This window comes from Dysidea avara, chromosome 3 (assembly GCF_963678975.1).
Source record: "Dysidea avara chromosome 3, odDysAvar1.4, whole genome shotgun sequence".
Taxonomy (NCBI): domain Eukaryota; kingdom Metazoa; phylum Porifera; class Demospongiae; order Dictyoceratida; family Dysideidae; genus Dysidea; species Dysidea avara.
Genome location: NC_089274.1, coordinates 4,076,951 through 4,103,553, shown reverse-complemented (window position 1 = coordinate 4,103,553; position 26,603 = coordinate 4,076,951). Strand labels below are relative to the sequence as shown.

At 38.5% G+C, this 26,603-nt stretch overlaps 3 protein-coding genes across 12 annotated transcripts; 1 reads left to right on the top strand and 2 right to left on the bottom strand.

Annotated features, from left to right (window-relative positions):
* Positions 1-270: 270 nt before the first annotated feature.
* LOC136248976 (sterol O-acyltransferase 1-like) lies at positions 271-6,556 on the bottom strand. 2 transcript variants are annotated; one of them, XM_066040851.1, is made up of 15 exons: positions 6,418-6,551; positions 5,985-6,079; positions 3,299-3,352; positions 3,118-3,228; positions 2,226-2,346; positions 2,011-2,169; positions 1,717-1,801; positions 1,563-1,671; positions 1,458-1,503; positions 1,225-1,310; positions 1,024-1,159; positions 878-976; positions 693-828; positions 492-637; positions 271-445 (listed from the first exon to the last, which is right to left on the bottom strand). In XM_066040851.1, the coding sequence occupies exons 1-15, from the start codon at positions 6,466-6,468 to the stop codon at positions 389-391; spliced, it is 1,491 nt and encodes a 496-aa protein (XP_065896923.1). In that variant the 5' UTR covers positions 6,469-6,551; the 3' UTR covers positions 271-388. The 2 variants fall into 2 exon arrangements, 1 of the variants encoding a protein (XP_065896923.1); XR_010697960.1 differs by lacking the exon at positions 271-445 and having other exon boundaries at positions 576-637; positions 693-821; positions 6,418-6,556.
* LOC136248983 (acyl-CoA dehydrogenase family member 11-like) lies at positions 3,983-11,787 on the top strand. Of its 8 annotated transcripts, none has more exons than XR_010697964.1 (8): positions 3,985-4,209; positions 4,286-4,410; positions 8,448-8,546; positions 8,754-8,997; positions 10,883-11,069; positions 11,120-11,229; positions 11,405-11,507; positions 11,565-11,787. XR_010697964.1 is itself a non-coding variant. In XM_066040861.1 (8 exons), exons 3-6 carry the CDS (start codon positions 4,362-4,364, stop codon positions 10,890-10,892), a joined length of 402 nt encoding a protein of 133 aa, XP_065896933.1. In that variant the 5' UTR covers positions 4,001-4,046; positions 4,091-4,209; positions 4,286-4,361; the 3' UTR covers positions 10,893-11,069; positions 11,120-11,229; positions 11,405-11,787. The 8 variants fall into 8 exon arrangements, 6 of the variants coding, with proteins under 6 accessions (XP_065896935.1, XP_065896934.1, XP_065896931.1 ...); XM_066040861.1 differs by having other exon boundaries at positions 4,001-4,046; positions 4,091-4,209; positions 11,405-11,787; XM_066040863.1 differs by having other exon boundaries at positions 3,983-4,209; positions 4,289-4,410; positions 11,405-11,787.
* LOC136248978 (sterol O-acyltransferase 1-like) lies at positions 11,727-25,075 on the bottom strand. 2 transcript variants are annotated; one of them, XM_066040853.1, is made up of 15 exons: positions 24,936-25,068; positions 24,574-24,623; positions 22,046-22,099; positions 21,160-21,270; positions 14,450-14,570; positions 14,237-14,395; positions 13,328-13,412; positions 13,174-13,282; positions 12,952-12,997; positions 12,735-12,820; positions 12,535-12,670; positions 12,389-12,487; positions 12,204-12,339; positions 12,006-12,151; positions 11,727-11,959 (listed from the first exon to the last, which is right to left on the bottom strand). In XM_066040853.1, the coding sequence occupies exons 1-15, from the start codon at positions 25,017-25,019 to the stop codon at positions 11,903-11,905; spliced, it is 1,479 nt and encodes a 492-aa protein (XP_065896925.1). In that variant the 5' UTR covers positions 25,020-25,068; the 3' UTR covers positions 11,727-11,902. The 2 variants fall into 2 exon arrangements, 1 of the variants encoding a protein (XP_065896925.1); XR_010697962.1 differs by lacking the exon at positions 11,727-11,959 and having other exon boundaries at positions 12,011-12,151; positions 12,204-12,332; positions 24,936-25,075.
* Positions 25,076-26,603: the final 1,528 nt, after the last annotated feature.

Here is a 26,603-nt window from a genome sequence, read left to right as displayed (position 1 = left end):
CAATCGGATCATGACATCACAATTCAACTACCACTTTACACATGCAAGTTCTGACTATACTGTACCCATATACATGAAGCTTACAATTTTCAAGAGTTAATTTTTGTACAGATATGCTACGCTTTGCTTGCCTGTGTGTGACTATATGTACAATGGTCTTGGGTTTTTTTTGTTTGTGGTCATTGTAATCTTAGGAATTTATTGATTGTAATTTTTAATTTGTTTTTAATTGTAAATTCTATTACATGTGAAATTCATGAATTCTAAATATCTAACAAATAAGTTTAATTGCAAATTCTATTACACCATGCATAAACACTGCATGCAACATTCACAAGCAATTCTATATAACTAAAAAAAAGTTCACACTACTGTTTGAAATGGATGGTTAATATATGTCCCAGCACTCCAAAAATCTTGGCCACATTACGTTAACAAATGACGTCTAAAGAGACCAATAGTGAAATCAACATCAGTCAATAGTTGCTAACCTCTTTGGGGCATATGTCACGACTATACATCTCAAACCCATATCCCCATACCATCATCCCAAATCCTATGGAAAGTCCAAGGAGAAAAAGCATATTTAGTACTTCTTTCGGAAGAAACTTTACAGGCTTGACATAATAGAAGAGTACTGTAAATAAAAACAAGCACATGAAGTTGTACGTATTACAAGTATAGTACTGTACCTCCAAACCCACTGAACTCAACAGTTAATAGTGGTAAGAAGAACTTCATTCCTGTAGCTAGTACGTACTCGTGGAACAGTGATGACATAAAGGTGGTAGCAAATACAGAAATGGTTACGTATCTTGGACCTAAGAACTGCAACATGGAACATGCATGCAGATCAACAGAAGGATATGAAACTTACAGATCTCAAGTCTTGGTAGATGTAGCAATAGATCCAGTCATGAACGAGCAAGTTCCATTCACGGTAAAAGCTACGATAATCCAAACACCTCCACCATGCCTTTGGACAATAATACAACATGTGCAGTACAGGATTACTGAACCAACCCCATAAGTCTGACGATCTCCAAAAAGAGTCATCTCTCCAGCAAAGTTTTGCCAACAGTGTAAAAAGCAGGTGCCAGCCATCAGCATAAAGAAAACACCAACTAAAGAACAGTTTGTAAGAGCCAGCATGCCATGCCTAAAAATAAAAACATTGTGACAATGATTTCCCTCACACAACCAAACAGTCAACGGATTACTCACATCGCAGGGTTTTCCTCTAGCAGCTGAAGATGAGGTCGAATGAAATTCTTCAATATGATGATTATACAGGAGATGAGGCCCCCAAACTATCAACAAGTATTTTACAGTAAGCAACATATATAGAAGGGACCCCTGCACTGAAGTAATTAATAAAAGATTTAAACAGCTAATGTCTATATGTAGGCAGTAAGGATGATCAGTGTAGGTAGCTCACATGTTAAGTATACACTGACCTGTAATAAATACCAAATGGCTCTGCCCAAGCGCATCTTCTTCAACCTACAACAAGTATATGGACGTGAATATTCACACACATGCACACACAGAGTTAGTCACACCTTGGGTAGTGGTCACGATACACAAGAGTTGGGGCAAATGTGTAGTACAAGTACTGAGAGAACGAGCCAATCTTTGGAGAGATTTGTCCCTCATACCACACAGGGGGACCTGTAGAACAACTTTGAATTAATATCACTGCTTTCACATGCTTGCCTGTTTCATCATCTTCATCCCATGGCCACAAAACTTTGTAGGCATTCTCCCTGACAAATGAATGGCATTGAAGAGTGAATCTTACCTAGAAAAGTCAACACCAAAAAAAAAAAAACTCATTTGTTAGAATCCCACTAACTCCAAAAATATCTTTGCACATATATAGACAAAGTAAAATATCTGAGTGTCAATGAATTATAACACCATGCATGGAACATAGCTTCTAGATTGTGGAAAGACCATTGTATCAACATGCAAGTCTCACACATATAGTATACCGAGGTGACACTGTACCTGCTCAATGGACAGAAAGAGGGATGGTCCAGTTTCCAAGTCCAAGTACACTATCAGCAAGACGACTGAAGTGTGTGCTACAATGTTGTAGAGGCAGTAGAGAATTACAAAGAGAACATCTGCTGGTCTGCCTATGGTCTTGTGTAGGTACACCCAAACCTGATGGAATTATACCAAATAACATTTGGGAGTTAATCCTCAACAAAAATAGCAACCTTAAAAATAGGATGAATCATAAAATAGGTACCAATAAGGACAAGCCATATGCCAAAAGCAACCAGCTGTTTCTGCCATGGACCAAACACCACATGGTAAGTTGTCATGTCCAGGTACAATCTGTAGAGATACATATATGTGAGATCACTGTGTCTATATTCTACTGTACATTTGCATGTGCTCCAATGGTTTGGTTCTAAAGCATGACTTTGATGACCAAAGATTTTACACAGTTGCTTAAGCCATATACACTATACACAACAGCTGATATGTGGTGAAGTTGAAGTAATAAAGTAGACCACAATAACAGATCTCAGGCTACAGATCTCAGGCTACAGTCAGCTGTTGTCCATCTTCCAGCATAATATCAACTAAAGCCATCAAAGTCAATAGGTGAGGTGATTATAATGTGGCTCCTGAACTGGCTGCCTTTTAATCCTTTCAACAGTTATCAACAGGGTCAGGGGTGCACAAACAACTCTGCACTCTGCAGTTTAACACCTAGCTTGTGGATAAAGAGGTGCTGTTGCTTACCACAATGTTATTACTGATTGGGCTAGGGTCAGCAATAGTGAAAGTGTAAATTACACAAAAAAACAAACATCATACACAAAGCTAAAAGGTCAGCATTTGAGGATGTCACAATGTCATTTGGAGAAAGTGACAGGGCGATGAATTAAGTTTTAAACAGTTGGATGTAAACAAAAGCTATTGCTTCCACACACAGTGGTGACACCTGCATGTATACTGAAATATATGGCAGAATTTTGTGGAGTACAAAAATTCACCCAACTCTTATCATTTGTATATTGTTTAATCTGCATGGCAGTTTAGTCATGTTATTATAGTTCAACACACAATATAGTGAATGACCATGTCGTCATCACCTACCGTCCTTCCACAGCAGAGTTCTTCATGATGTCAAACAACCAAAGCAACAAGGTCATCACTATTCCTATGTTGGCCAATGATCGAAAGTGGGGGTTGGTCTCCAAGAGCTCCCTGTGATGAAATCATTAATGGTATATAACATACATCTTACGGCTGTGTATAGTGATAATGTTTAACTCACGTTATAACGGATTCTTTCACCTGGAAGATACGGTAACGTCTTCGCCATTTCTTCCTGCAGCAAAATATTACACTGTAAAACATCTAGCAGCACAAATTCCTAAAAAACTAGCCCAAAATTTGAACTACAAAATTAATGCAAGATGCAATGTAAGAATAATTGTTCACCAATAAAGCACTACACATACAAGGAATGTCAAATAGTTTGCTGAGTTTGTAACACTGAGAGCCCACTACTTGTTTGGTGGGGGTGTAGCATGGTGTAATATTTGTCACCATGGTTATTGTTGTTACACACAAGTGCAATTCAAAACTTAATTCTCTCATACTGGTGCAAAAGAAAGCTGTTATACTGTCAGTAAAAAGTCATGACTGTTGCACAATGGTAGTAGCATCATTGCAAAGTCAGACAAGTCAAGAAGTTGGTACTGTGATGTTGAGATTACAAGAATAGGACAGTGTCATAAAATGCAGTACAATCTAGTTAACTCTGCATGGTGCTGGCGACAGGATGGCCATGTGGTCAGACAACAATTACATAACTAAACACTCATCCCACTCACTATGATCAAGAGTTGATAATTAATGTAAGCATACCACTGTAAACCATCACCTTTCCTATTAACGATCTATTGCATCATAACTTAACACAGTGTGTTCTAGAGGGGTATGGCAGCTGGATACTCTTTCCCTTATATATATTATCAACTCTTGCTATAATTATATCACTGAATGCACAGGAATATTGAGTAAGGTTGAGTAGGTGTAGGACTTTACAGTATAAGGTGTGAAGACCTTACAGGCTTGTAATGTGAAACAGCGTTTCATTATGAAGTTGCACAACTTCATGCACCCATATAATCTGATTGACTTTTTCACTATCAAAATGAAAGATAGAAGTTGATGTTTGAGGTAATCAACAATTAATTGTGATTCATGAGTGTAACATCTTGATTGCACTACATGTGCTTGATAATTGCTGATACAGCAGAGTTTTCTGACATGCCGGATATGAACATACAAGCACTGTGATCAACCCCAATGATGCTCCAAGTACTGTGTGTATGGTGTGGAGCTCCTTACTGATTAGGTTGTATTATGTAAAAGTGTCTGGTAAGTAATAACAATGTTGCATGGATGCCAAGATCTTGATTAGAATATTACATGTCAACACTCCATTTGATTTTGTTGCTTACATTGGATGCTGTTTTCCACCCTAGAGATCAATGTTCACAAGCATTCAAAATTGTTAAGAGTACAGTTGTGTCTAACTGCATTGTTTGAGTGTAGTGCTGTCAATAATACAAGAGCTCCCCTCAATGTTATATATACCATAGGTACTACTGATACTACATAGCCAATGAAATTTGTATTTGATTTGTATATACCCACATTGTGTTTTCAACACAGATTGGGTATATATAGCTCATGTGCACTGGTGAATGTGGTTACAACACAATCATCAATGATCAAAGTGTGGTAGGCTCAGTAAGTAAGATAATGGTAGACCTTCATTTGTAGGTTCAGGAAATATAGGGGTGGCAATGGGTCATGGCTATAAAAATATTTGGTAGCAAAACTGCATCTATTTCATCATACTTTAAGTAGCCATATTATTTGTCGCTAACATGCATACTTCACATCTTTTCCAAATTTTGTATGAACATGAATATCTATATAAAACACAGAACCATGAAGCATGCAGAATTCCATGCAAGTTAATTTTCAAATAAACATCACGAGTTGAGTTGATGGTTATTCAAAGCTATCTTTCATTCTGGGTGCAATAGATATTGATTCTTTGTCAGTAGAAATAGTTAGATCTTTCATAGAAATAGCTAGATCTTTCATAGAAATAGCTAGATCATAGCTAGTTACTGTGTTAGAAATGGATGAACAGCAAGCAAGAGGAACAAATGCAAAAGAAATGGCAACTTGGCTGGTGAACTGGTGAAGCAGTTTGCTGCCATGCAGTGTCAGGCTGAGAAAAAGTGCTAACTGCTCAACTTGTTACTACCCAGTGTCACACAGTTAGTTTGTAGCAGGGTTCAGTGTCAATGAGCAGTAAATGAATTGAAAATGGAAGGCTCCTACAGTGTTGTAATTTGTCATGCATCCCATAAGAGATTGATCATTAGAATGCTCCATAGGAAATGTATTGCAGATGATTGTGTTCTTGTATTGGTGAAATGACAAGCGAAATATTCATGTACCAAGCTTCATTTGGTATCGTTTGGTATCATCCCGTTAGCCAAGAGTTGCTCTTTCTCGTGGCACTTGCGAATCTGTAATATGTATTTTGAATGTGAGTATAAAGTGTCAATACAATAGAAACTATTTAGTTTTATAGTGAACAAATCTCCACAAATTTCTTCATATGCCATGAATTTTTTATGATCTGCTCAGATGTGTCTAACAACTTAGAAAGAAAAAATGACCATGACATCTACTAGCTAGTTTAGTACATCGATAAGGATGTGTGTACCCTGTCAAGGGTATTCCAATACTCAAAAATTCTGACACACATCATACCACATCAAGCATTGTGTACATCAGTTATTGGTGCAAAGCCTCTAAGTTACAAATGTTTATTGCATGCTAGCACTGTATTAAACCTTCCTCCATTAATGAACTACACACAGCTTAACTAGCCTACTATAATCTTCCACACCAATAGCTCAACTTACTTGGGAGGTGCTGTGGATTTACCAGTATCCTCCCCTTCACCAGGTTTACCTTCATCAGGTTTACCTTCATCAGGTTTACCTTCATCAGGTTCGTCCTGTTAAAAAAAAAAAAAAAACTTGCTACTTATAATCCACTACAAAATACCACAAGAATTTGAGCAATCGATGATTTAGTAGGGATGAAACGGTCCCGGATAAAACCACATCTGTTGTTTACAACTGTTCAACATGGCCACAAGCGAGTGCTGACAACCTAACACAACCACTACAACAAATGCGCGTAACTCACCCCCTGAGAACAAATATTTGTTTGAAAAGGTTGTGACTTTACGACGTCAGTGGTTATACCAACATACAAACAATAAGGATTATTTTTCAGCGAAAGAAGTTGCGAGCACAGTTTGCAGCTCAAGAACTTATTGCATTTGTGTACCTTTTTCTCTTCCCTGGACCTCAGCTCTTGGCCTTCACGCACGTCAGACATTTCTTTGAGGTAACTTGCTACGTGACAAATCAACAGAAACCACACCTATGCCAAACCATCATAGTATACGGAACTGCAAGGAAATGAAGGCTCTGTTAGACTAACCGCAGATTTCGCATATTTGGCATTACTGTTGATTACTTTAGATTGGTTTGCTGTAATGAAGCGAGGATTTTCTCCTTTTGGGGGTGGGGGAATCAAGGAGATTTGGGGGGGGGGGGGGGGGAACCAGGTGAAAGTCTGATAGCTACCTACTGCAACAGTTGAAACAGTTGCTAGCTAGTCTACACTGTGTGTCATGAGTGTTGATATTGAATTTTACGCTACAGCCTATTAAAATTTTATGATTGGGTCACATCAGATCCTCAGTGAAGCTTGAATGATGACAAAGATGTGATATCAAGGACAATCATGTGCACCTCAAGTATACAATCACTAGTGCACTGTGTAATGTTGAATCTTTCTGGTTGTATGAACAATTTGTGTGAGACATGCAGAGGATATGATATATAGCTACCACAAGCCACTATATAGCAAACTTAAAGATCTGGGTGGATTACTTAAAATATATGGATGATATATAGCTATTTGAAATTGAATTTTTCCTAGATATATATAGGGCCCAAAACAAGGATACATTGTTTTTTAATGTCAGGCTTTCTGTGGTTAGCTAAATGTCTGATTTCAAAGCAAATTGGCTTAGAAGCTTCAAGTTAAAAAATTACAATTTCTGTAAATTTAATAAGGACAGGTTTGAGAGTTATAGATGTGTTGTTTTGAAACCAAAAGATACTACATTAGATTCTTGGATGCTGGATAGTGGCTGTGGCATCACTATAATATATATGTAAGAAATTTTTGATAAATTAAATCATCTGATACTGATTCTGAGAGCATTTTAAGGTTGTGATTGCTAGTTATCCCAGGGAAAATAAAACCCTCTGTCTGAGCGGGGCATTTAGTTTAGCTAGTAGTCAGTCACAATTTTAGGGGGAGGAGTAAGTGGGGGGGAGGAGAGTTCCCCCCAACAGCCCTAGAATATAAACACTGAAGTGAAGGGCTCATCACTGTACCCAGTAAACTTCAGGATTCATCGGAAAGATATTTAAGAGTATATCTAAGAAGCTTTTTCAAGACAGCATGCAGCCACTGGCCCACATGGTATCTCGATCTAATTCTTCAAGTATAAATGACCTTTTACCTTGTTTGCAGGCATGGTCAGTCAAACCCAACACATTCAGTTGTTATCAAACAATGGCCAAACCTGCATGCTACGGAAGAAACCTCCAGGTGATCTTTACACACAGCACACAAGGTAATTTCTGCAGATGGGTGTCGGTTTTGACATTTATCTCACGCGATCCTGCAGGTTGACCGTGAGGCAGGTTGACCGTGAGTATTGCATGATCTATGCTCTCCACCGGGTTGGTTTCCTGTACCTGCCCCCTATTTATGCTGCGATGATGCCAACATAATAGGGACACCAATCTGGAGTATGCTCTGAAAAGAACTTATCAACTTATCTTTAACTGATCAGTGTCCTGTAGAGGTATGGGTCTGTGTCTGTTTATATGTAGTGCCACTAGAGGCATTGAAATTATAACTTTTCTTCTGTTAGGGTAGTGTGTTGATGTGACATTGTCAGATCAAATGTCACAATGGTACACCTTCACTATATTCCACTGCAATTGCTTGGTTTGAATGACTTCCCCAACACTGAGATAAGTAATGAGGATATTAAATATGATAGTGTCATTTAGTACAAGTGTGTTATATGAAGGTGTATAGTGCATACCAGGAGTTTGTAAGTGTCTTGTGGACATTTATGAACTCCTGGTTATACTTACGTGACTGGGGGCAGACACAAAAGTTATGCAGAATGTTTTGCTATGTTCGGCATGCTGAAGTAGGCAAACAATTTTACATGAAATACTCTAATATAACAGTTAGCAATATTTGTAACGCATGTACTCTTACAGGTGAAGTGGTAACTACTTGTGTGAAGGGAGCTGGTGCCATACCTGAGATGGAGCAACTTCGTGACGGTCTAAAGCAAAAAAGCCATCCTACAAAACTGTGTATGTTAGTTGATAGTCTCATTAATAGGACCACCTCTGGGACTAGCAGTAATGTTATGACCTCAATAATAAGGTGGTCTTTTTGACGAGGTCATGGAATGCACTTTAAAAAATCTCTTCTGCGCCAACTTGATATATATCACCATAGCTATAAAATCAATGGGTTTATGTACACGTGTACTTTCATACATTTTATTGTTCACACAGCTAAGCCAGTGGCAGGAATGCCAGATGAACCATCACTTGTTAAATCATATGCCCACCAACGAGACTTGAAGCTCCCACTAATTGGTCTGAGTTACTTCCAGGCATTATCCTGCTACCGACTGGCATCAATTATTCAGGGTGTGTATGCTAGGAGTGTGTGGGGTAATGCTAGTAATGAAGAGTCAGCCAAACATGTCTGGAGTATGGTGAAACCACTAGCTGTAGCTGGGCTGTCATTTACCAGGTGTGTGTGGTATGCTTTGAGTGAAATAATTATGTTAATTAATAAAGTTACACAATGGAGCTGAAGTTTACAACAAACCATTTATGGGAGTCTGGAAGTTATATTTTAGAAGTGCCAAGATTATGTACAGTTTTTGTAAAAGTGACTGTTCTATTAAAATAATTGACTGCTAGAGTATTGTGTTATTCAATAACAGTGGAAGGCCATAGCCCCACCCCTTTTCCTCAGGAGGTTTTCATCCAAAATCAACAGAGACAAGACCGCTAGAGATGAATGTTGCTGGCCTTTTAATGGCTAGAATACAGCTAAGTCAACAACATCGATTTTGGCCAGTTTGCATCCTTGTACGTGCTGCTGTACCAGTAGTTACTCAGCTGTCATTTGTTCACCCTTTACAAGCTTATACCTTTGCTCATCAGGGGCGGATCCAGGAGCTGGCAAGGGGAGGGGCACAAACAGGCTAAGTTGGTAGGTGGTTGGGGAGAGCCATATTCTCTTGTAATGTTAGTTGTTGCATTTTGAAGCAGCAAATAATCACCTCTTAGTAGTGTTTCACTGTTGATTCTTGTCATTTTGGCCTTTGCAGTTGGTTGTGAAGTCTTAAAAACTGTGTAAAAGCCTTTGAATGTCTTAAATAACAGAGACACGATAATTATTTTTAGAGGCGCTTAGTACACATGAAGGTGCTGGGTACTAATTTACAGATAGTTTGACCTTGGTTCGCTTTGATTTCAGGTGAATTTGTAGTAAAATACGCATATTTTCATAAGTTGATCTTGGCCTTAGTATTTTCTAAAAGTATATGGCTGGCTCCTCTATACAAGGTCAGTGGGGGGGCATTTGCCCCAAATGCCCATCCTGGATCCGCCATTGCTCATGCACTGTATGCTCCATTAGAGCAGTTACTGAAATCTTTTGAAATACTTCCAGACTCTGAACAGTTGGTTTTGTAAAATGTAATCACATAGAAACACAAGTGGCCCTTTGAAAAACATGGAAATAATTGACAGTGCCCATCCACAATATCAAGAGTTCATATAAAAAGAGGAGAGTGTCCTACTGCAGTATAGCCTGTACAAACGCGAATCTCAAAGTTATGATGCAATACCTATAGTCACTTTCAATGTGCTTGTTGGTCAGGCATGTACTCAGCATTAAGTTTCAATGACTGTTGTAGTTATGACTTCAATAAGCAGCCTACTGATGACAGTGTCAACACTCCTTAACACTTTATGTGTTGACATGATATCCTAAAGTAATCAAAGTTTTACTGTATTACTTTGAGATACCCGTTTATACAGGCTATACTGAAGTAGGACACTCTCCTCTTTTGTATATTATGAATTCTTGACAATATTAATCACACACCCATGTGTCCATTGTGAATACATACTTCACAATGTATTCATTACCAGTTCATCTCTCTTGAACTGGTCCCGGCACTACCCATCACAAAGTGATGAAGTTTGTTGATAAGATTTTTATCCCTAATGAACTGGTTATGGATACACTATGAAGCACTGTTATAACTCCACTTGTGTACTGCTCTCCCAGAGGGCTCTAGTTATGGGACTGCTAGCCTGTACAAGAAGTTATGATGCAATACCTTAGTCACCTTTAATGTGTTATTTGGTCAAGCTTTTGCTTAGCCTATAGCTACAAAGATTGTTGTAGGGTGGCTTCAATATGTAACCCATTGTAGGTATCATCAACACTCAAAGTATTAAAGTCATATCTAGAGAAACCAGTGTTTTACTGAAATTCTTCATGCTCTTGCACCATAACTTCATGATTGGTGTTTGTACACGCTATACCAAAGTAGGATACTCTCCCCCCTATAATATTATGAACTCTTGGTATTAGTGTGTATTAATTATCACGACAGGTTTATGTAGAGCAGGCCAAGCAGTTGGGAGAATGGAAGATTCCTCCAATAGTAGTGGTCTAAAGCAATTTATGGAACTTGTGTTTACCTCCTGGAGTAGCTATAATATCTCAATTAACATATGCCCTTATGGCAGAAGAAATGGGTTGATCACCATTAGCTCCTGAAGTCAATTGCACTGCTCCAGGTAAGGAGTATGTTAGTTGTATGGCTGATGTTGAGCTGTGGTTGCTATAGATACGGGGAATATGGAAAAGTACTGTGGCATTATGGGAATGAGCAGCAGAAGAGAAAATGGCTGAAACCTTTACTGGATGGGAAGATAAGATCTTGTTTCTGCATGACTGGTGAGTACTGAGTAGATTGTTACTGTAATGTTAGCTGTGATGTGTATGCATTATAGTTTTTACGCAGGAACTTTCAAAATTTATTACAGTGAAACCCATTACTTAGTTTAATTAATTAAGCTCCAACAAAGCTATGCTGTACTACTACATGTCTAAACTTTTATATTTTACACAGAGCCAGGGATGGGGTCAAATATTGATTGCAGTATTACTTGTCATGGTAATAACTACCTCGTTAACTAATGGAAGTCATGGAGCAGGGAACCCCAGTTGTAAACGTGCAGCGTGTACACGACATATTTGTGAAATAGAAATAACATGTATTTTAATTTTAGGAAACATTGTTGATGCATGGAAAGGAGGCAGTCATCATAGTGTACAAGTGAACAAGCCTGGCTATCCCAATCGGATCATAACTACTTACACACCTATATACATGAAGCTTTAAGAGTTGATTCTTGCAGATGTGCTATGATGGATGTTTATGTGTGACTGTATAGAGAATACATAATGGTCTTTGAATTTTTTGTGGTCATTGTAATTCATAATTTCTGAGAATTACAGTTCAATCCAACACCATGCATAACACTGCATGCAACATTCACTAGCAATTCTATAAAATTTAAATTAAAAAAAAAAATTTTTTTTCTCTATTTTTGTCTGAAATGGATAGCTAATATATGCCCCAGCACTCCAAAAATCTTGGCCACATTCCATTAACAAATGATGTCTAAAAAGACCAATAGTGAAATCAAAATCAATCAATAGTTACTAACCTCTTTGGGGCATATTTCACGGCTGTACATCTCAAACCCATATCCCCATACCATTATCCCAAATCCTATGGAAAGTCCAAGGAGAAACATCGTATTTAGTACTTCTTTCGGAACAAACTTTACAGGCCTGACATAGTAGAAGAGTACTGTAAAATAAAAACAAGTCTTCTTGCATGTATTATAAATATAGTACTGTACCTCCAAACCCACTGAACTCAACAGTTAATAGTGGTAAGAAGAACTTCATTCCTGTAGCTAATATGTACTCATGGAACAGTGATGACATGAAGGTGGCAGTAAATACAGACATAGTTACAAATTTTGGACCTAAAAACTGCAATATGGAATATGCATGTAGATCAACAGAAGGATATGAAACTTACAGATCTCAAGTCTTGGTAGATATAGCAATAGATCCAGTCATGAACGAGCAAGTTCCATTCACGGTAAAAGTTACGATAATCCAAACACCTCCACCATGCCTTTGGACAATAATACAACATGTGTAGTACAAGATTGCTGAACCGACCCCATAAAACTGACGATCCCCAAAAAGAGTCATCTCTCCACCAAAATTTTGCCAACAGTGTAAAAAGCAGGTGCCAGCCATCACCATAAAGAAAACACCAACTAAAGTACAATTTGTAAGAGCCAGTATGCCATGCCTGGAAAACAAAATTGTGACATCAATTTCCTCACACACAACCAAACAGTAAACGGATTACTCACATCACAGGGTTTTCCTCTAGCAGCTGAAGATGAGGTCGAATGAAATTCTTCAATATGATAATTGTACAGGAGATGATTCCCCCAAACTATCAACAAGTATTTTACACTAAGCAATATATATGGAAGGGACTTCTGCACTAAATATTTAAACAGCTAGTGTCTAGATGTGTAGGCGGTAAAGATGATCAGCTCACTTACTAAGTATATAATAACTAACCTGTAATAAATACCAAATGCCTCTGCCCAATCGGATATTCTTCAACCTACAACAACACAATCGCTCACTACTCACTCACACACACACACACACACACACACACACACACACACACACACACACACACACACACACACACACACACACACACACACACACACACACACACACACACACACACACACACACACACACACAACGCACGTACAGAGTTAGTCACACCTTGGGTAGTGGTCACGATACACAAGAGTTGGGGCAAATGTGAAGTACATGTACTGAGATAATGAGCCAATCTTTGGAGACATTTGTCCTTCATACCACACAGGTGGACCTGTGGAACAACTTTGAATTAATATTACTGCTTTCACATCCTTGCCTGTTTCATCATCTTCATCCCATGGCCACAAAACCTTGTAGGCATTCTCCCTCACAAATGAATGACATTTAAGAGTGAATCTCGTCTAGAGAAATCAACACCAAAATCATTTTAAAAATTTATCTTCGCACGTAATTATATACATAAAGAAAAATATCTGAGGGTCAATGTATTACTATAATACAAGTACACAAGAATTTTCAACTAGAGTAGGGACTATAGCACATTGATAAAAAGTACTGAAACAAGCTGGAGTAGTGCACGATATTAAATCTTAAAACAATAAGAATGTTATGTCCCCAAGATACCATAATGGAAATGCACAGTAGGGATATAACACTTCTTGTTGTATTTTTGCTGTGATTTAAGATTTAACATCCTGCACTACTCCAGCTTGTTAGGACACTGGTAAGTCCATGAAGAAGGAATTGTACGTACTACAGTATGAAGGCATTGTATGTACTACACGTGTCCTGCTGAAGTGATGCCAAACAGTGAAAAAATCAAGCCTGTAGCCTTAGCCGTTATTGAGTTATGCTTGTCTGAAGGCATCAGTTACTCAGTCAGTCAGTCAGTAGAAAATTTTGATTTAAATAATTTCAAAAAAATTCCATAGCAACTTGTTGAAAGCATTTGGGTCGATCTGAAGGCTTGTTTGGGCTTTACTGCCTTGTCATCAGGGAAAAGTGAGGCTGGTGTTTGCGTAATGTTTTCCATGTGTCACGCCCAAACCTTTGTGGTCCCTACTATACTGTATGATTATGGAACAAAATTTTTCTAGATTGTGGAAAGGTACCATTATACCAATTCGAAAATTAGGGACAGGTCAAAATTAAATGCACTCTAAACAGCACGTGTACTCCCATGCATACATGCAATAGGTTAAAGTATACTGAGGTGATACTGTACCTGCTCAATGGACAGAAAGAGGGATGGTCCAGTGTCAAAGTCAAAGTACAATATCAGCAAGATGACTGAAGTGTGTGCTACAATATTGTAGAGGCAACAGAGTATTACAAAGAGAACATCTGCTGGTCTGCCCATGGTCTTGTGTAGGTACACCCAAACCTGATGGAATTATACCAAATAACATTTGGAGTTACATAATCTTCAACAGACAACCTTAAAAATAGGATGAATCATAAAATAGGTACCCATAAGGACAAGCCATATGCCCAAAGCAACCAGCTGTTTCTGCCATGGACCAAACACCACATGGTAAGTTGTCATGTCCAGGTACAATCTGTGGAGATAAAGAGTACACAAATACGTGAGGTCACTGTGTCTATATTCTACTGTACAGTTTGCATGTGCTCCAATGGTTTGGTTCTAAAGCATGACATAAAGATTGGAATAATTATAATGCATCATGAATTAGTACAATAAATCTGAATACTACACACCTAAATATACTGTAAGAGACGAAAGTTTGGAGGGACTAAAGTTTGGCGAATTTGGCGAATTCGTAAAATTCGCCAAACTTTAATTCGCCAATTTTAGCCAAGTGCCAGCTGCGGGTGTGAACACGTGTTAGCCGGCTAGTTGAGGTGTCAGCGATGTCTATTCTGAATTACTTTAAGCTTAAAGAGAAGCTCAAAACTATTGATGATCAATTACCTCGTCCAGATGGACCCTTGAATAAGGAAGTTGGGATTCCTCGGTTAACTATTGTTTCTGCCAATGTCGCGGTTCGTTCAGCGATCGCCTCTCAAGGCAGTTCAAGAGGGCCGTATCTCCATTTAACTCCAGCCCAGAAGTTCCAAATTGGAAAGAGAGCTAGTGAGCATGGAACTACTAACGCACTGCGTTATTACAAGGCGACTTTTCCAGACCTACCCGAGTTAAAGGAAACCTCGGTAAGGAGGTTTAAAGATGCCTATAGAGAAAACCTGAAAAAACGGGTGCGATGTGATAATGCTGATGAACTAAAGGAGCTACCTAATAAAAAAATGGGAAGACCACTGCTGGTTGGTGAAGACATCGATCAACAAGTGAAAGAATATTTGAAGTTCTTGCGAAAGAAGGGGTCGGTAGTTAACACTGTTGTTGCAATAGCTGCAGCAGAAGGAGTCATAAAAAGTATAGATGCAAACTTGTTGGCATATGATGAAAATGGGATTCGTGTCAATGAAACAGGTATTGAGCTAACCAAATCATGGGCAAAGAGCTTGCTACATCGTATGGGGATGGTGAAAAGAAGAGTCAGTAGCAAGGCCAAAGTTGACGTTGAGAATTTTGATCGCATAAAAGAAGGATTCCTGTTGGATATACAAAATGTTGTGTCCATGGATGAAATTCCTCCTGCCCTAGTGATTAATTGGGACCAAACAGCAATTCAATATGTGCCCACTTCATCATGGACCATGGAGGAGGAGGGAGCTAGAAGAGTCGAGATAGCAGGGAAAGATGATAAGAGGCAAATTACCGCTGTTTTAGCTGGCACTATGAGTGGCGAGTTCCTACCTCCTCAGTTAGTTTATGAGGGCAAAACACGTCGCTGTATCCCAAAAGTAAGCTTTCCAAGTGGTTGGGATGTTACTTACACTGATAACCATTGGTGTAACGAGTCTACAATGAAGGATTACATACATAAGATAATCTTACCATATGTGCAGAAAAAAAGACAAGAGCTGAAGCTATCCTGTGACTATCCTGCTCTAGTTCTATTTGACAATTTTAAAGGCCAGTGTACAACCAACATTCTTACCACCTTAGATAACAACAACATCAACGTTCTTTTGATCCCTGCTAATTGTACTGATCGTCTGCAGCCCCTTGATATAAGTATCAACAAGCCTGTCAAAGAATTTTTACGAGGTAGATTTCAAGAATGGTACTCGAAGCAGGTGTGTAACCAGTTGAAAGGAGAGGAAGAAAGAAGTCCTATTGATTTACGTCTGAGTATACTAAAGCCATTGGGAGCAACATGGATGATAGCTGCGCATGAATACATCGCTAGAAAACCAGACATTGTCAGTAATGGCTTCAAATTTATGAAGGACATTTTAGATGTATGTTAGTAACAAAACTATAATCCCACTTTCATGAGCTATTAATCTGTTTGTTAAATTAGTGTAATATATTATCAACAATGGTGATTACAAATAAAGTTAAAAGTATATGAAATACATTGTTCAGTTATTTGCATGGGAACAAAGAAAAGTGCTCATTTTTAAAGCAGGTTACAAGGTGTGATCTCATCACATCTTGCTTCAGATTTTGCCTGCTTGGGTTATGGCCCATTGCTAGAGCTACACCAAAGGCTACAGCATAAACACCGCAATCTTTAGTACCTTCCTGTTTCCTGCATTGCATCATCTTCACTGTTGGCACCTCACCATTGTATGTAAAGCATTTCTCAACAGTGATCAGGGAATTCTTATCAAGATAGCGGAACATGGAATCGTAGACTTTAACAGTATCACAATTTGAGTTTATAGTGGTTGCCACTATCCAATGCCTGCGACTTGGACAATAGATGATCTGTATCCTGTTTGATAGCGTAGTGGTGGTAAGATTATAAGGCCTATCTTTATCTTGTAACAAAGTGGAACAAAGCCCATTGATATGACCAAACTGCTGCTTTAGAAGTTGCTGCGCAAAATTTATTTCACGATCACTCAATTCTTCTCCCATCAATAGTCGCTCCTCATCAAAGCGGGCTTGTTTTTTTGGAGGAGAGCAGACAACTTCTTCTGGAACAATAACCTCTTCAACATGAGAATCTTGACATATTCTATTAGACATTGCTGAAGTATTAGATGTATCTTCAGGCTCAATTTTGATTAAGGTAGTTTTCTCTCCAGAGCTTGTCGGTTCATTGGTGTCTACAATCTCATCTATTCTTGTCTCTATTGCTTCGACCACATCTGTTGATGGGCTTTCATCATGGCATGTTCTCGACAAAGAGTCAATAATGCGCTTATGCAGTTGATCACACTTTTTGGCATCATTAACACTGAAAGTATACCGACATGGCACCTCCAATCCTCCTTGAGGTAAATCCGATGAGTAACGCTTCGTTCCAGTAACAACACATTTTATGTTCCCACCACCCCTTATGAACGACGAAGACAATGGAGATATTCTTCTTGGTACATGGCCGACAATCTTCCTCTCTCCTGTTATAAGCTTCTTGACAGCCACTGCTGACGGATCGTGCGTATTTCCAATCTCTCTTTCGCAGGGTAATTCTTCTCCAATGATAGGGTTTGGCCATATTTCTTTATACACGTGGTAACCATGCACCTTTGAATCAACAACAAAGTAGTAGCGTATAGCCATTTCACGAGACAAGTCACTTCTACCGCACGTGTTACCACGTTACCCGCTAGACATAGCGTATACTATATTTTCCAAGGTAAGGTGAGTATACGATATATGTGTTGGCGCGCGCCGCTATAGAGATGAATTCGCCAAACTTTCTTTCGCCAAAATGTTTAAGGGCCTGATTCGCCAAACTTTAGTCCCTCCAAACTTTCGTCTCTTACGGTAGTACAGCTAATTAACCAGCCACTGCCACAATCGCCATGTGGTGGAATCGGTTATAAATGCCTGTAGCATCATTTTCTAGTCGCTCTGTATCTTTTGTCGAACATTATAGTAACCCCTATGCTTATCATGTAATGATCACGTCCTTATGTGAAGGCAAAGAGGTATAACTGGTCCCTCAAACATGATTACGGGAAAGATGTCATCATTTGATGGTTGATAATAATCATTGTAGACAATCTTTACAGTGATATTGGCACTACTAAAAGTAAGGAGACAGATTATATTGGCGCATTGCTACTTTAGTATGCCTCAAATTAGAGTATATGCGCATGCGCACTTGGTGAAATGCCTGAAAACCAGACTGTTCTGAGACAATGCTTACTGTCAACAGGATAGTGATGTTTATTACTAGACTGATAAGTTGCAACTCAGTAATTGAATTCCTTGTTCTATAGTGAGTATTTTGATATATTATTGGTTCATAAGTTATAGCAGTTAAGAAGCAATAGATTAGAGCCTCTACAGATTTGGTGGTGAGGGGATTAAGCCATTTACACAACAGCCAATGTGGTGAGGTTGAAGTAAAAAGTATACCACAATAACAGATCTCCATATCAAACAAATGCGACTATTATAAGGTATCAAAATTACCAATAGGTGAGGTGATTATGATGCAGCTCCTTTTCAATCCTTTCAACAGTAATCAACAGATCAAGGGTACACAAATGCAGTCTGCAGTTTAACACCTTGTGGATAAAGAGGTGTTGTTGCTTGCCACAATGGTGTGCTGATTGGGCTAGTGCCAGCAATTGTGAAAACAAAGAAACAAACAAAAATGCTAAAAGGTCAACATTATATGTGACTGAATTTGACAAAACAAGGCTTCGACGCACAAAGCTTTGTTAGGAGATATGGCGATTTTAAGGAATCATTGTGTAATAACTTCCCAGTGCCTACAGCTGTGCAAACAAAATTTGCACCAACTGTTCATCTGTTCACTAGCTACCACTGAGTGGGTGTATACATTTCTGATACCCAAAATTTGCCCTGTTTTGAGCAGCTTTTTTCGAGCGGGTAGTAATATCACACATGGTAGTACTAAGGGTGGGAGGGTGGGGGTGGACGGTGGTATTAATATACGGGTATAAAATGGAGTAAGAAGACGATTGGAGTCCAGAGGCCAAGTTTGGGCTCTCCATGGCCCTCCATGGCCCTCAAATTACTCCAAATTGACTGAGAACACTATTGGCGAGCTCTCTGTGAAGTCCCAGCTCACTACACACCATTATCACAAAGCCACGGCCATTTAATGGTGCCAATCTCACACTCGTGGCTTTGACAGGGTCGGAAGAAAGCTGCTACAGAAACCAGACTTGCCAGTGCTGAAGGAAGTACAGTGTGAAATATGATAGTATATTAGACCAGCAATCCATTTCTGGTAAAATCGTAAGTTTGATTTTGTGTGTGTGGAAGCCTTGTTATATGAAATCCGGTCACATATTGTAACATGGTTGTACATGTTACAGAGTGCACATGTTACAACTATTATGTGACACTTGTGGTTGAGAATGCTTTTGATATGATTTGGTATTTTGTCCAGAACCTTTGAAGTGGCCGAACTTATCATTATAGTTACTATATTAAAGTTTCAATTATAACACTCACTAAGGTTCTCAGTGCCCTACATTACCAATAGACAGTTTTGATTATGGGATTCAATTGGTCTCACAGGAATCTCAATGAGCCTTATCCACAATGATGTTTTATGACATCACGAGAATAAAAATGGCCGGGGGAATGTACAAGCGCCTATGGAGAAAAAATTTTAATTGCTCATATTTCAGCCAGGAAAGAAGACATCGAGGTGTAAACAAAAGGTACGGTCAAGTTTATATAAGACATTATGATAAACGAGTTTAGTCACGTTTCAAATTTTTTTCTAAATAGCGTACATTTACAATAGCTTTTGTTACTTTATAACCATACCTGTCGGTTAATGGTTGATATCTCCATGCCTAGCTGAAATATGAGCAATCGAAAATTTATCTTCATAGGTGCCTGCATAACAGTTCCCCAACTATCGCGGCCATTTTTATTTCGTGATGTCATAAAACATCATTGTGGATAAGGCTCATTGTAACTAGCCACAGGAGATCATTAACCCATAATGTAAAATGCATTCTGCTCATATATATTTTATATACATTTTACTATTGTACTCAATAGAAAAAAAATATAACTAAAGCCTTAACCTGACCACAGGGCATTATCAAACAGTACTAAGGGATCTTCACCCCCCCCCCCAAAAAAAAAAAAAGTGATGCACACTGCCTAAAATGGTACCTTTAAAATCATCCTACAGACATCATATGCAACAAAAATCACCTTTCTGAAGTAATATAGTCCATCTAACATGCATTAAAAACATGGCTGAATATAGAATTTAATTTAAAAACACCGAAACTAGAATTTTTATTAGCCAGCCTGCTTGCCTGACCATGGTTGCAAGGCTGGAGGCCAAATGAAGCAGTGCACAGCCACTATTTTAAGCCACAATAATAAACTCATCAGTGGCGTGTACCTTTTGGGGTTCCAACGAGTGTGTGCCCTCCTTCGTCCTTCTTCATGCAATGAAACCATATCAAGGAGTTAATTTTCCCTATCGACACTTTCCTTGAGCTGCATATTTAGATACTGCCAACTTGTAAATTTATTTAAGTACTTATGCTTGGTAGATATCTGTAACTTCAGGATAAGTTCAATACCACATTACACTTCGCTTTTAGCTATGTTTAGCCCATTTCACAGTGTTACAAACGAAGAGAAGCGCCTCGCAATCAATCCAATTACCATGGAAAATACGGATGGTTCTCATTTACAAATGTAGGTAAGCCATCGCACTATACCATAAATCAATGTCAGCAAAAAAAACCTGGAGAACAAAGGACTGGTATCTCCATGATGCATACATCATACGTACTGCGGTATGCCAAAAGGCACATCTTGGGACGAAGCGATGTTGAACAGTGAAAAAAATCAAGTCCCTAGCCTTAGCTGTTATTGAGTACACTTGCCAGACAGGCAGTTAGTAGAAAATCCTATAATTTTTTTTGGGGAATTTCATAACAATTTATTAGAAGCACCTAGTCATACTGAAGGCACTTTTGGGCTTGTAACCAATGCTGCCAATGCACCACGATGGTACTGTGAAGCTGTTTTTTTTTTGGTTTTGGTTAGAAAAAGCCAAACCTCCATGTTCCCTAATATACAGTACAGTAACACTACTACCGTACTGTATGATAGTTATAATAATGAATGACCATGTCATCATCACCTACCGTCCTTCCACAGCAGAGTTCTTCATGATGTCAAATAACCAAAGCAACAAGGTCATCACTATTCCTATGTTGAACAATGATTGAATGTGGGGATTGGTCTCCAAGAGCTCCCTGTGATGAAACATCAGCATTACAATGACTAACACATTATCACTACTTGCTATTAGGAAGTCATTAATGGTATATATATATATGTGACTGAATTTTGGAAAACCGTTGATATACGCACAATAGTACTTTTGCAATAAAACGCATTTAAAAAGTATGGGTAAAAAAATGCAAGCTCCAGAAAAAAATTATGCAAGTTTTTATCGCCTCACTGCTGGGCAAATTAAGCCTCCAATGGATAAATCCTGGGCATCATCGTGTTCGCCTGTTCATAGGGAGTACAAAAATCTTTGTTTCATCTCCATACACGAAGGATTTCAAAGTTACAGACGTTTGTTTACGTTGCGGTGACGAAAGAATTTACCGACGATCATTTTTCAGCGAATTTGCCTTCCTTCTTGAACACAGAAACATGTCTGGGACAAACACTATACCTTGGTGGATGCACAAATTCATGGCGAACACAATGGGCGAAGATTCAATTCCGTATACCATTGTATCAGTAAGTTATGATGGTTTATGTAAGCGCCTGTAGATTCTTTTCTCAATAGCTTCTGTACATCTCAATTTATTTGCTCGTCCGGCTGTCTAGTGCTGTATTTCCAACGCTGCTTAACTTCTGAAGCTGAATCTTAGCAAGTCCATTCCTCTGTCCCTGTAGAAAACAAAGAACAAATAAATGCATTTTGAAAATTGTGCGGATATCGACGGTTTTCTAAAATTAGGTCACATATTGCTTACATCTTATAGCTGTGTACAGTGATAATGCTCAACTCACGTTAAAACGGATTCTTTCAGCCTGAAGATGCGATAACGTCTTTGCCATTTCTTCCTACAGCAGAAATCACACTGTAAAACATCTAGCAAGACACATATGCCAAAAACTATAGCCCAAATTTTCATTGAGCTACGAACGAGGAAATGCAAGATGCATTGTAAGATTACTTTAGCAGCAATTTGTTCACCAATAAAGCACTACACACATAAAGAATATCTCAAATAAAATAGTACAATGGTGTAAACATGATGCAGGTGCTTTACCAAACATGGGCCATATTTGCCACCAGATCTGCAAAAACCCAACATAGCAGTGCAAGCATAAATGTTACAGTAGAAAGCATATAATTATATGTTAATATTACAGCATAACGTTTTAATGCTTTGTTCATGGCAAAGAAAGACTTATGGCAAAAAACTTGGATATCATCTTACTTTCCTACTCAAGAGGAGTATTATAAATTGCAGTACACCAAAGGAAACATGTGATATGTGGTATACCAACAATTCTAACTTGATCCCATTTCTATTATTCTTAGTACTTGGTAGCATCATTAGATCTTTATAGTGGCCAGCACTGAACAACATGTGTTACAGATTATCCTAACAAACAGAGACTAGAGACTTAAACAATATTTAACCTACATTAGCTAACAGAATAATGTGAAACAGAAAATGGGACAAAGAAAGGAAAAATCCCTCTGGGATCAGGGGCAGATCTCAGGGAAGGGCTATGGGGGCTGAAGCCCCTCCCCTCTTCACCTTTAGACTTTACTTGATCAAAATGCTGAAGATTATAATGAACCTTTGTCATAGCATAGTTAAAAAGATGACTAATAGTGAAAATACTCATTAAACTCACCATATAACCATCTTTTCAATGCATTATCACTGGATTTGTGCTAAAAGTTATCTAACAAGGGCCTGGATCACTGGGATCAGCATTGGAGGCACACAAGATTGAGATACTCTAATAGAGCAGTCACCTAACTACTCTAATAGAACATTCAGCGGTTACACAATAGTTGGCTCTGCAATGGAATTTATCCATACCTGTCTACATCTAAAATTGATCTATTTAAAAGGCCTTCATTTATAACTGATTCATCTATACTTGTATAGTCAATTACATATGGCAATACTTAATTATACACATGCCACTCAGATTCAATCTCGTATCATTCAAATTCCAGTTTCAATTACATTATTATTCTGATATGCACTTGTTGTTGTGCAATTGTGTGAGGATGTTGGTTGTTTGAACCTACTCAAACCTTTCATTAATAAATGCTGCAGAGCTACACCTAAACTAAATTGCAGCATTTTAGCATCTATTTTCAAAAATTTCCCAGGGGATGCCCCCCAGATTGCCCTGGTTCTTTCACATAAGAGATTAGTACCTACCACCCCCCCCCCCCCCCCCCTGTAAATTCCTAAATCCACCCCTGGGGATGAACCCCCTCGAAATTTGCAGTTAGATCAAAAATGCATGAAAGACCCAAAAATTTTCCCCTCAAAATTTTGGATGGCCCCATAATTATACAGATTCAACCACCAACTTTGGCATCATTATGACGAGCAATATATACACTATCAGTGCTCACTATGGCTTGTTAGAACTTAAGAACAGGCCTTACATGTTACAATTTATGAATGGATATATATGTAATATGTAGCACGCATATAGGTACCCAGTTTATTCAATACACTTTTATAGCAAAATAGAATTTTCCAAAAACGGCTGGTTTTTGCTCAGCAGATCACATAACCATGTGTCCGCTAAACTAACCCACACAAAAGGAACATGCCACTTGTGTGTGAATAAATGGTGGCCGTGTACTGCTTCATTTGGCCTCCAGCCTTGCAACTGTGGTCTGGCAGGCAGACGAAACTTTGAATTTAAAAAAAATTCTATATCTGGCTGCCTGTACGTGTTTTCTTGTTTTTAATTAGATGGATTGATATTATTCCATAAAGGTGATTTTTGTCGCATGAGATGTCTCTAGGAATGATTTTTAAAGGTGGCATTTTTTGTGGCATGTGTCACTCCTACTTAAACAGTATTACCGTACTGTTTGATATATGCAGCTGGACCAAATCTCACAAACTACTTTCAGAAACAAATTTTTTTTATGATCTGTTTAGTTGTGTCTAGTAGCATAGAAACCGTGACACCTGCTAGCTAGTTGAGTACATGGATAAGGATGTGTGCAGCCTGTTATGAGTAAAACCAAGAGTTCATAGTATTATAGAAAATATATAATTCATAATAAAAATTATATAGTATTATGAACTGTTGGTAAAACATATTGTAAAATTAAAGAGCAAAAATATACATCTACAAACCACATCAAGCATTGTGTACATCAACTATTATTGGTGTAAAGCCTCTATGTTATAAAGTGCTAAGGTGTTGATTGGATGCTAAACACTGTATTAAACCCTATATAAATGAACTAGCTAATGGTATATTCATTCACCACACAGAACCTATACTGAATCTTCCACACCAATAATAGCTCAGCTTACTTGGGAGGTGCTGTGGATCTTCCAGTGTCCTCGCCTTCACCAGGTTTGTCCTGTTAAGAACACACCAACTTATAATCCACAAATATAAAATACCACAAGAATTTGAGCAATCAATGATTTAGGAGGTTTACAACTGTTCAACATGACCACAGGCGAGCGATGACAAGCTAACACACAACCGCTACACGACTGCGCAACAAATGCTCGTAAATCACCCCCTGAGAGCAAAATAATATCGTTTGAAAAAAAACAAAAAAAACAGCGCCAACATCATGATACAAACACTGGTACCCGATTATTTTTCAGCGAAAAGAAGTTGTGAGTACAGTTTGCATACATATGAACTTATTACACTTGTGTACCTTTTTCTCTTCCCTGGACCTCAACTCTTGGCCTTCACGGAGGTCAGACATTTCTTTGAGGTAACTTGCTACGTGACACATCATCAACAGTAACCACACCTATACTGCAGCATGTGACCTAGAGAAAAAATGAACGCTCTATTAGAGCAAATTAGTGACAATGACTACTCCATCTTGTCGATTGCCAAGAATTAGATTAGATTAGATTATCCATTTTTGTCAAAAGACAAGGGTACACAAAAGGCTAAGCCTGTAAACGTGCTCCCCTTCACAAGAAACAGTTATCTACACTTCCATCTGCTCGATCCCTATATGTTAAAGCCAAGAATCAGTTGAGAGACTATACTAAGAGTCAATGTGAAGACCATCTGCAGACACTGTCTGTTCAGTCCAAGTTTGAGGGCTCAGCTGAACTCAAGAATTCCTGTAAAACTTGGAATAGGCTTTTAAAAGGCTTTCATCCTGGTCAACTGTCATTCCTCCTACGGGCAGCTTCTGATAGTTACTCTCCCTACTCCAGTTAATTTACAGTGATGGTCACTACAGTGTTGTGCAAGGTGTTCACTTTGTGATACAAACCGTCCCACCACAGCTCATGTTCTGAGCGGCTGCCATGTGGCATTGACTCAACAGAGGTATACGTATCGGCATAACCAAGTGCTTTTCGTTTTAGCAGCTAAATTTGTTGAAACCTTCACTAGTACTCCTTTCATCAAAGTGTTTGCAGATCTACCAGATTTCCATGCTGATAACACTCCCCAGTCAACAATTCCAGCGAGTCTTTTTATTACCCCCTACCATCCTGATATTGTAATTTATAACCCTCTCAGCTCATCCATTGCACTGTTGAAATTAACATGTCCGTTAGACTCTATTCATCATATGTGACCAGATTTGCAAAAAGGGGTCTTACACACACACATCCAATTTACCAACTTTGACAATCCATAACTTTGGATTGGATAAAGCTAACAACTTGAAAGTTGTTCAGCAGTGAGCATCAACATAGCTTAATGGATGCAGAAAATTTCAGGTTTATATATTACTTGAACACTGAGTTATGCTCTTCCAAGTTTGTAGAATTGGATGTGTGTGGAAGACCCCTTTTCACAAATCCAGTCACATATTCAGTCGGCTCGATCTAGAAAACAGAACAAAACTGATTACCTTCAGTTGTTGGCTGAATTGGATCACCTCAACATCGCTAATTATTATGAAACAATTGAGATAACAGTATTGGGGCATTACCAAGTCTCCTCTATCCAGAACTTCAGTTGGTCAATTTGTTTAGATTTATCCTTCCTGAGTTAAACACATCAAAAAGTGGAATCAGGAGTTGGTTAGATGAAGCAGCCTCTGCCAGTATCTCTGCCTCTCAGAGGATTTTCATGGCGAGACAATGTAAAGAGTGGTGTCCGAACTAGATACGTAGTTAGCTAATATTGTAATTGTCATTGTAATTGTGTGTGTGTGTTTTTTTTCTCTCTTTGTACCTTGCCATGCCCACAGTGGTGCTCTAGGCAGCCTACTCTGTGGTCGCATGCAGTCCGAGGGCTTCTTTCTTTTTCATTCCTGTACATATTTCTCATGTAATGATGGCTCTCTCTCTATGAGAAGAACTTTTAGGTGCAACAAGGAAAACCAGTGTGCTATTAAAGTCTAGATGAT

Bases quoted from the DNA above. Each gene is read 5' to 3' on its own strand.
- LOC136248978 (XM_066040853.1), bottom strand. From the start codon at position 25,019: ATGATGTGTCACGTAGCAAGTTACCTCAAAGAAATGTCTGACCTCCGT. The intron at 24,624-24,935 runs GTACACAAGTGT...TGTTCTTAACAG, and splicing joins GGTCCAGGGAAGAGAAAAAG to GACAAACCTGGTGAAGGCGA. The intron at 14,396-14,449 runs GTTGTCTGTTGA...TAATTCCATCAG, and splicing joins TGATTCATCCTATTTTTAAG to GTTTGGGTGTACCTACACAA.
- LOC136248976 (XM_066040851.1), bottom strand. From the start codon at position 6,468: ATGTCTGACGTGCGTGAAGGCCAAGAGCTGAGGTCCAGGGAAGAGAAA. The intron at 3,229-3,298 runs GTGAGTTAAACA...ATTTCATCACAG, and splicing joins GTGAAAGAATCCGTTATAAC to GGAGCTCTTGGAGACCAACC. The intron at 1,802-2,010 runs GTACAGTGTCAC...TGACTTTTCTAG, and splicing joins TCTTTCTGTCCATTGAGCAG to GTAAGATTCACTCTTCAATG.
- LOC136248983 (XM_066040858.1), top strand. From the start codon at position 8,127: ATGGTACACCTTCACTATATTCCACTGCAATTGCTTGGTTTGAATGAC. The intron at 8,194-8,447 runs GTAATGAGGATA...GTACTCTTACAG, and splicing joins CTTCCCCAACACTGAGATAA to GTGAAGTGGTAACTACTTGT. The intron at 8,547-8,753 runs GTATGTTAGTTG...TTGTTCACACAG, and splicing joins AAGCCATCCTACAAAACTGT to CTAAGCCAGTGGCAGGAATG.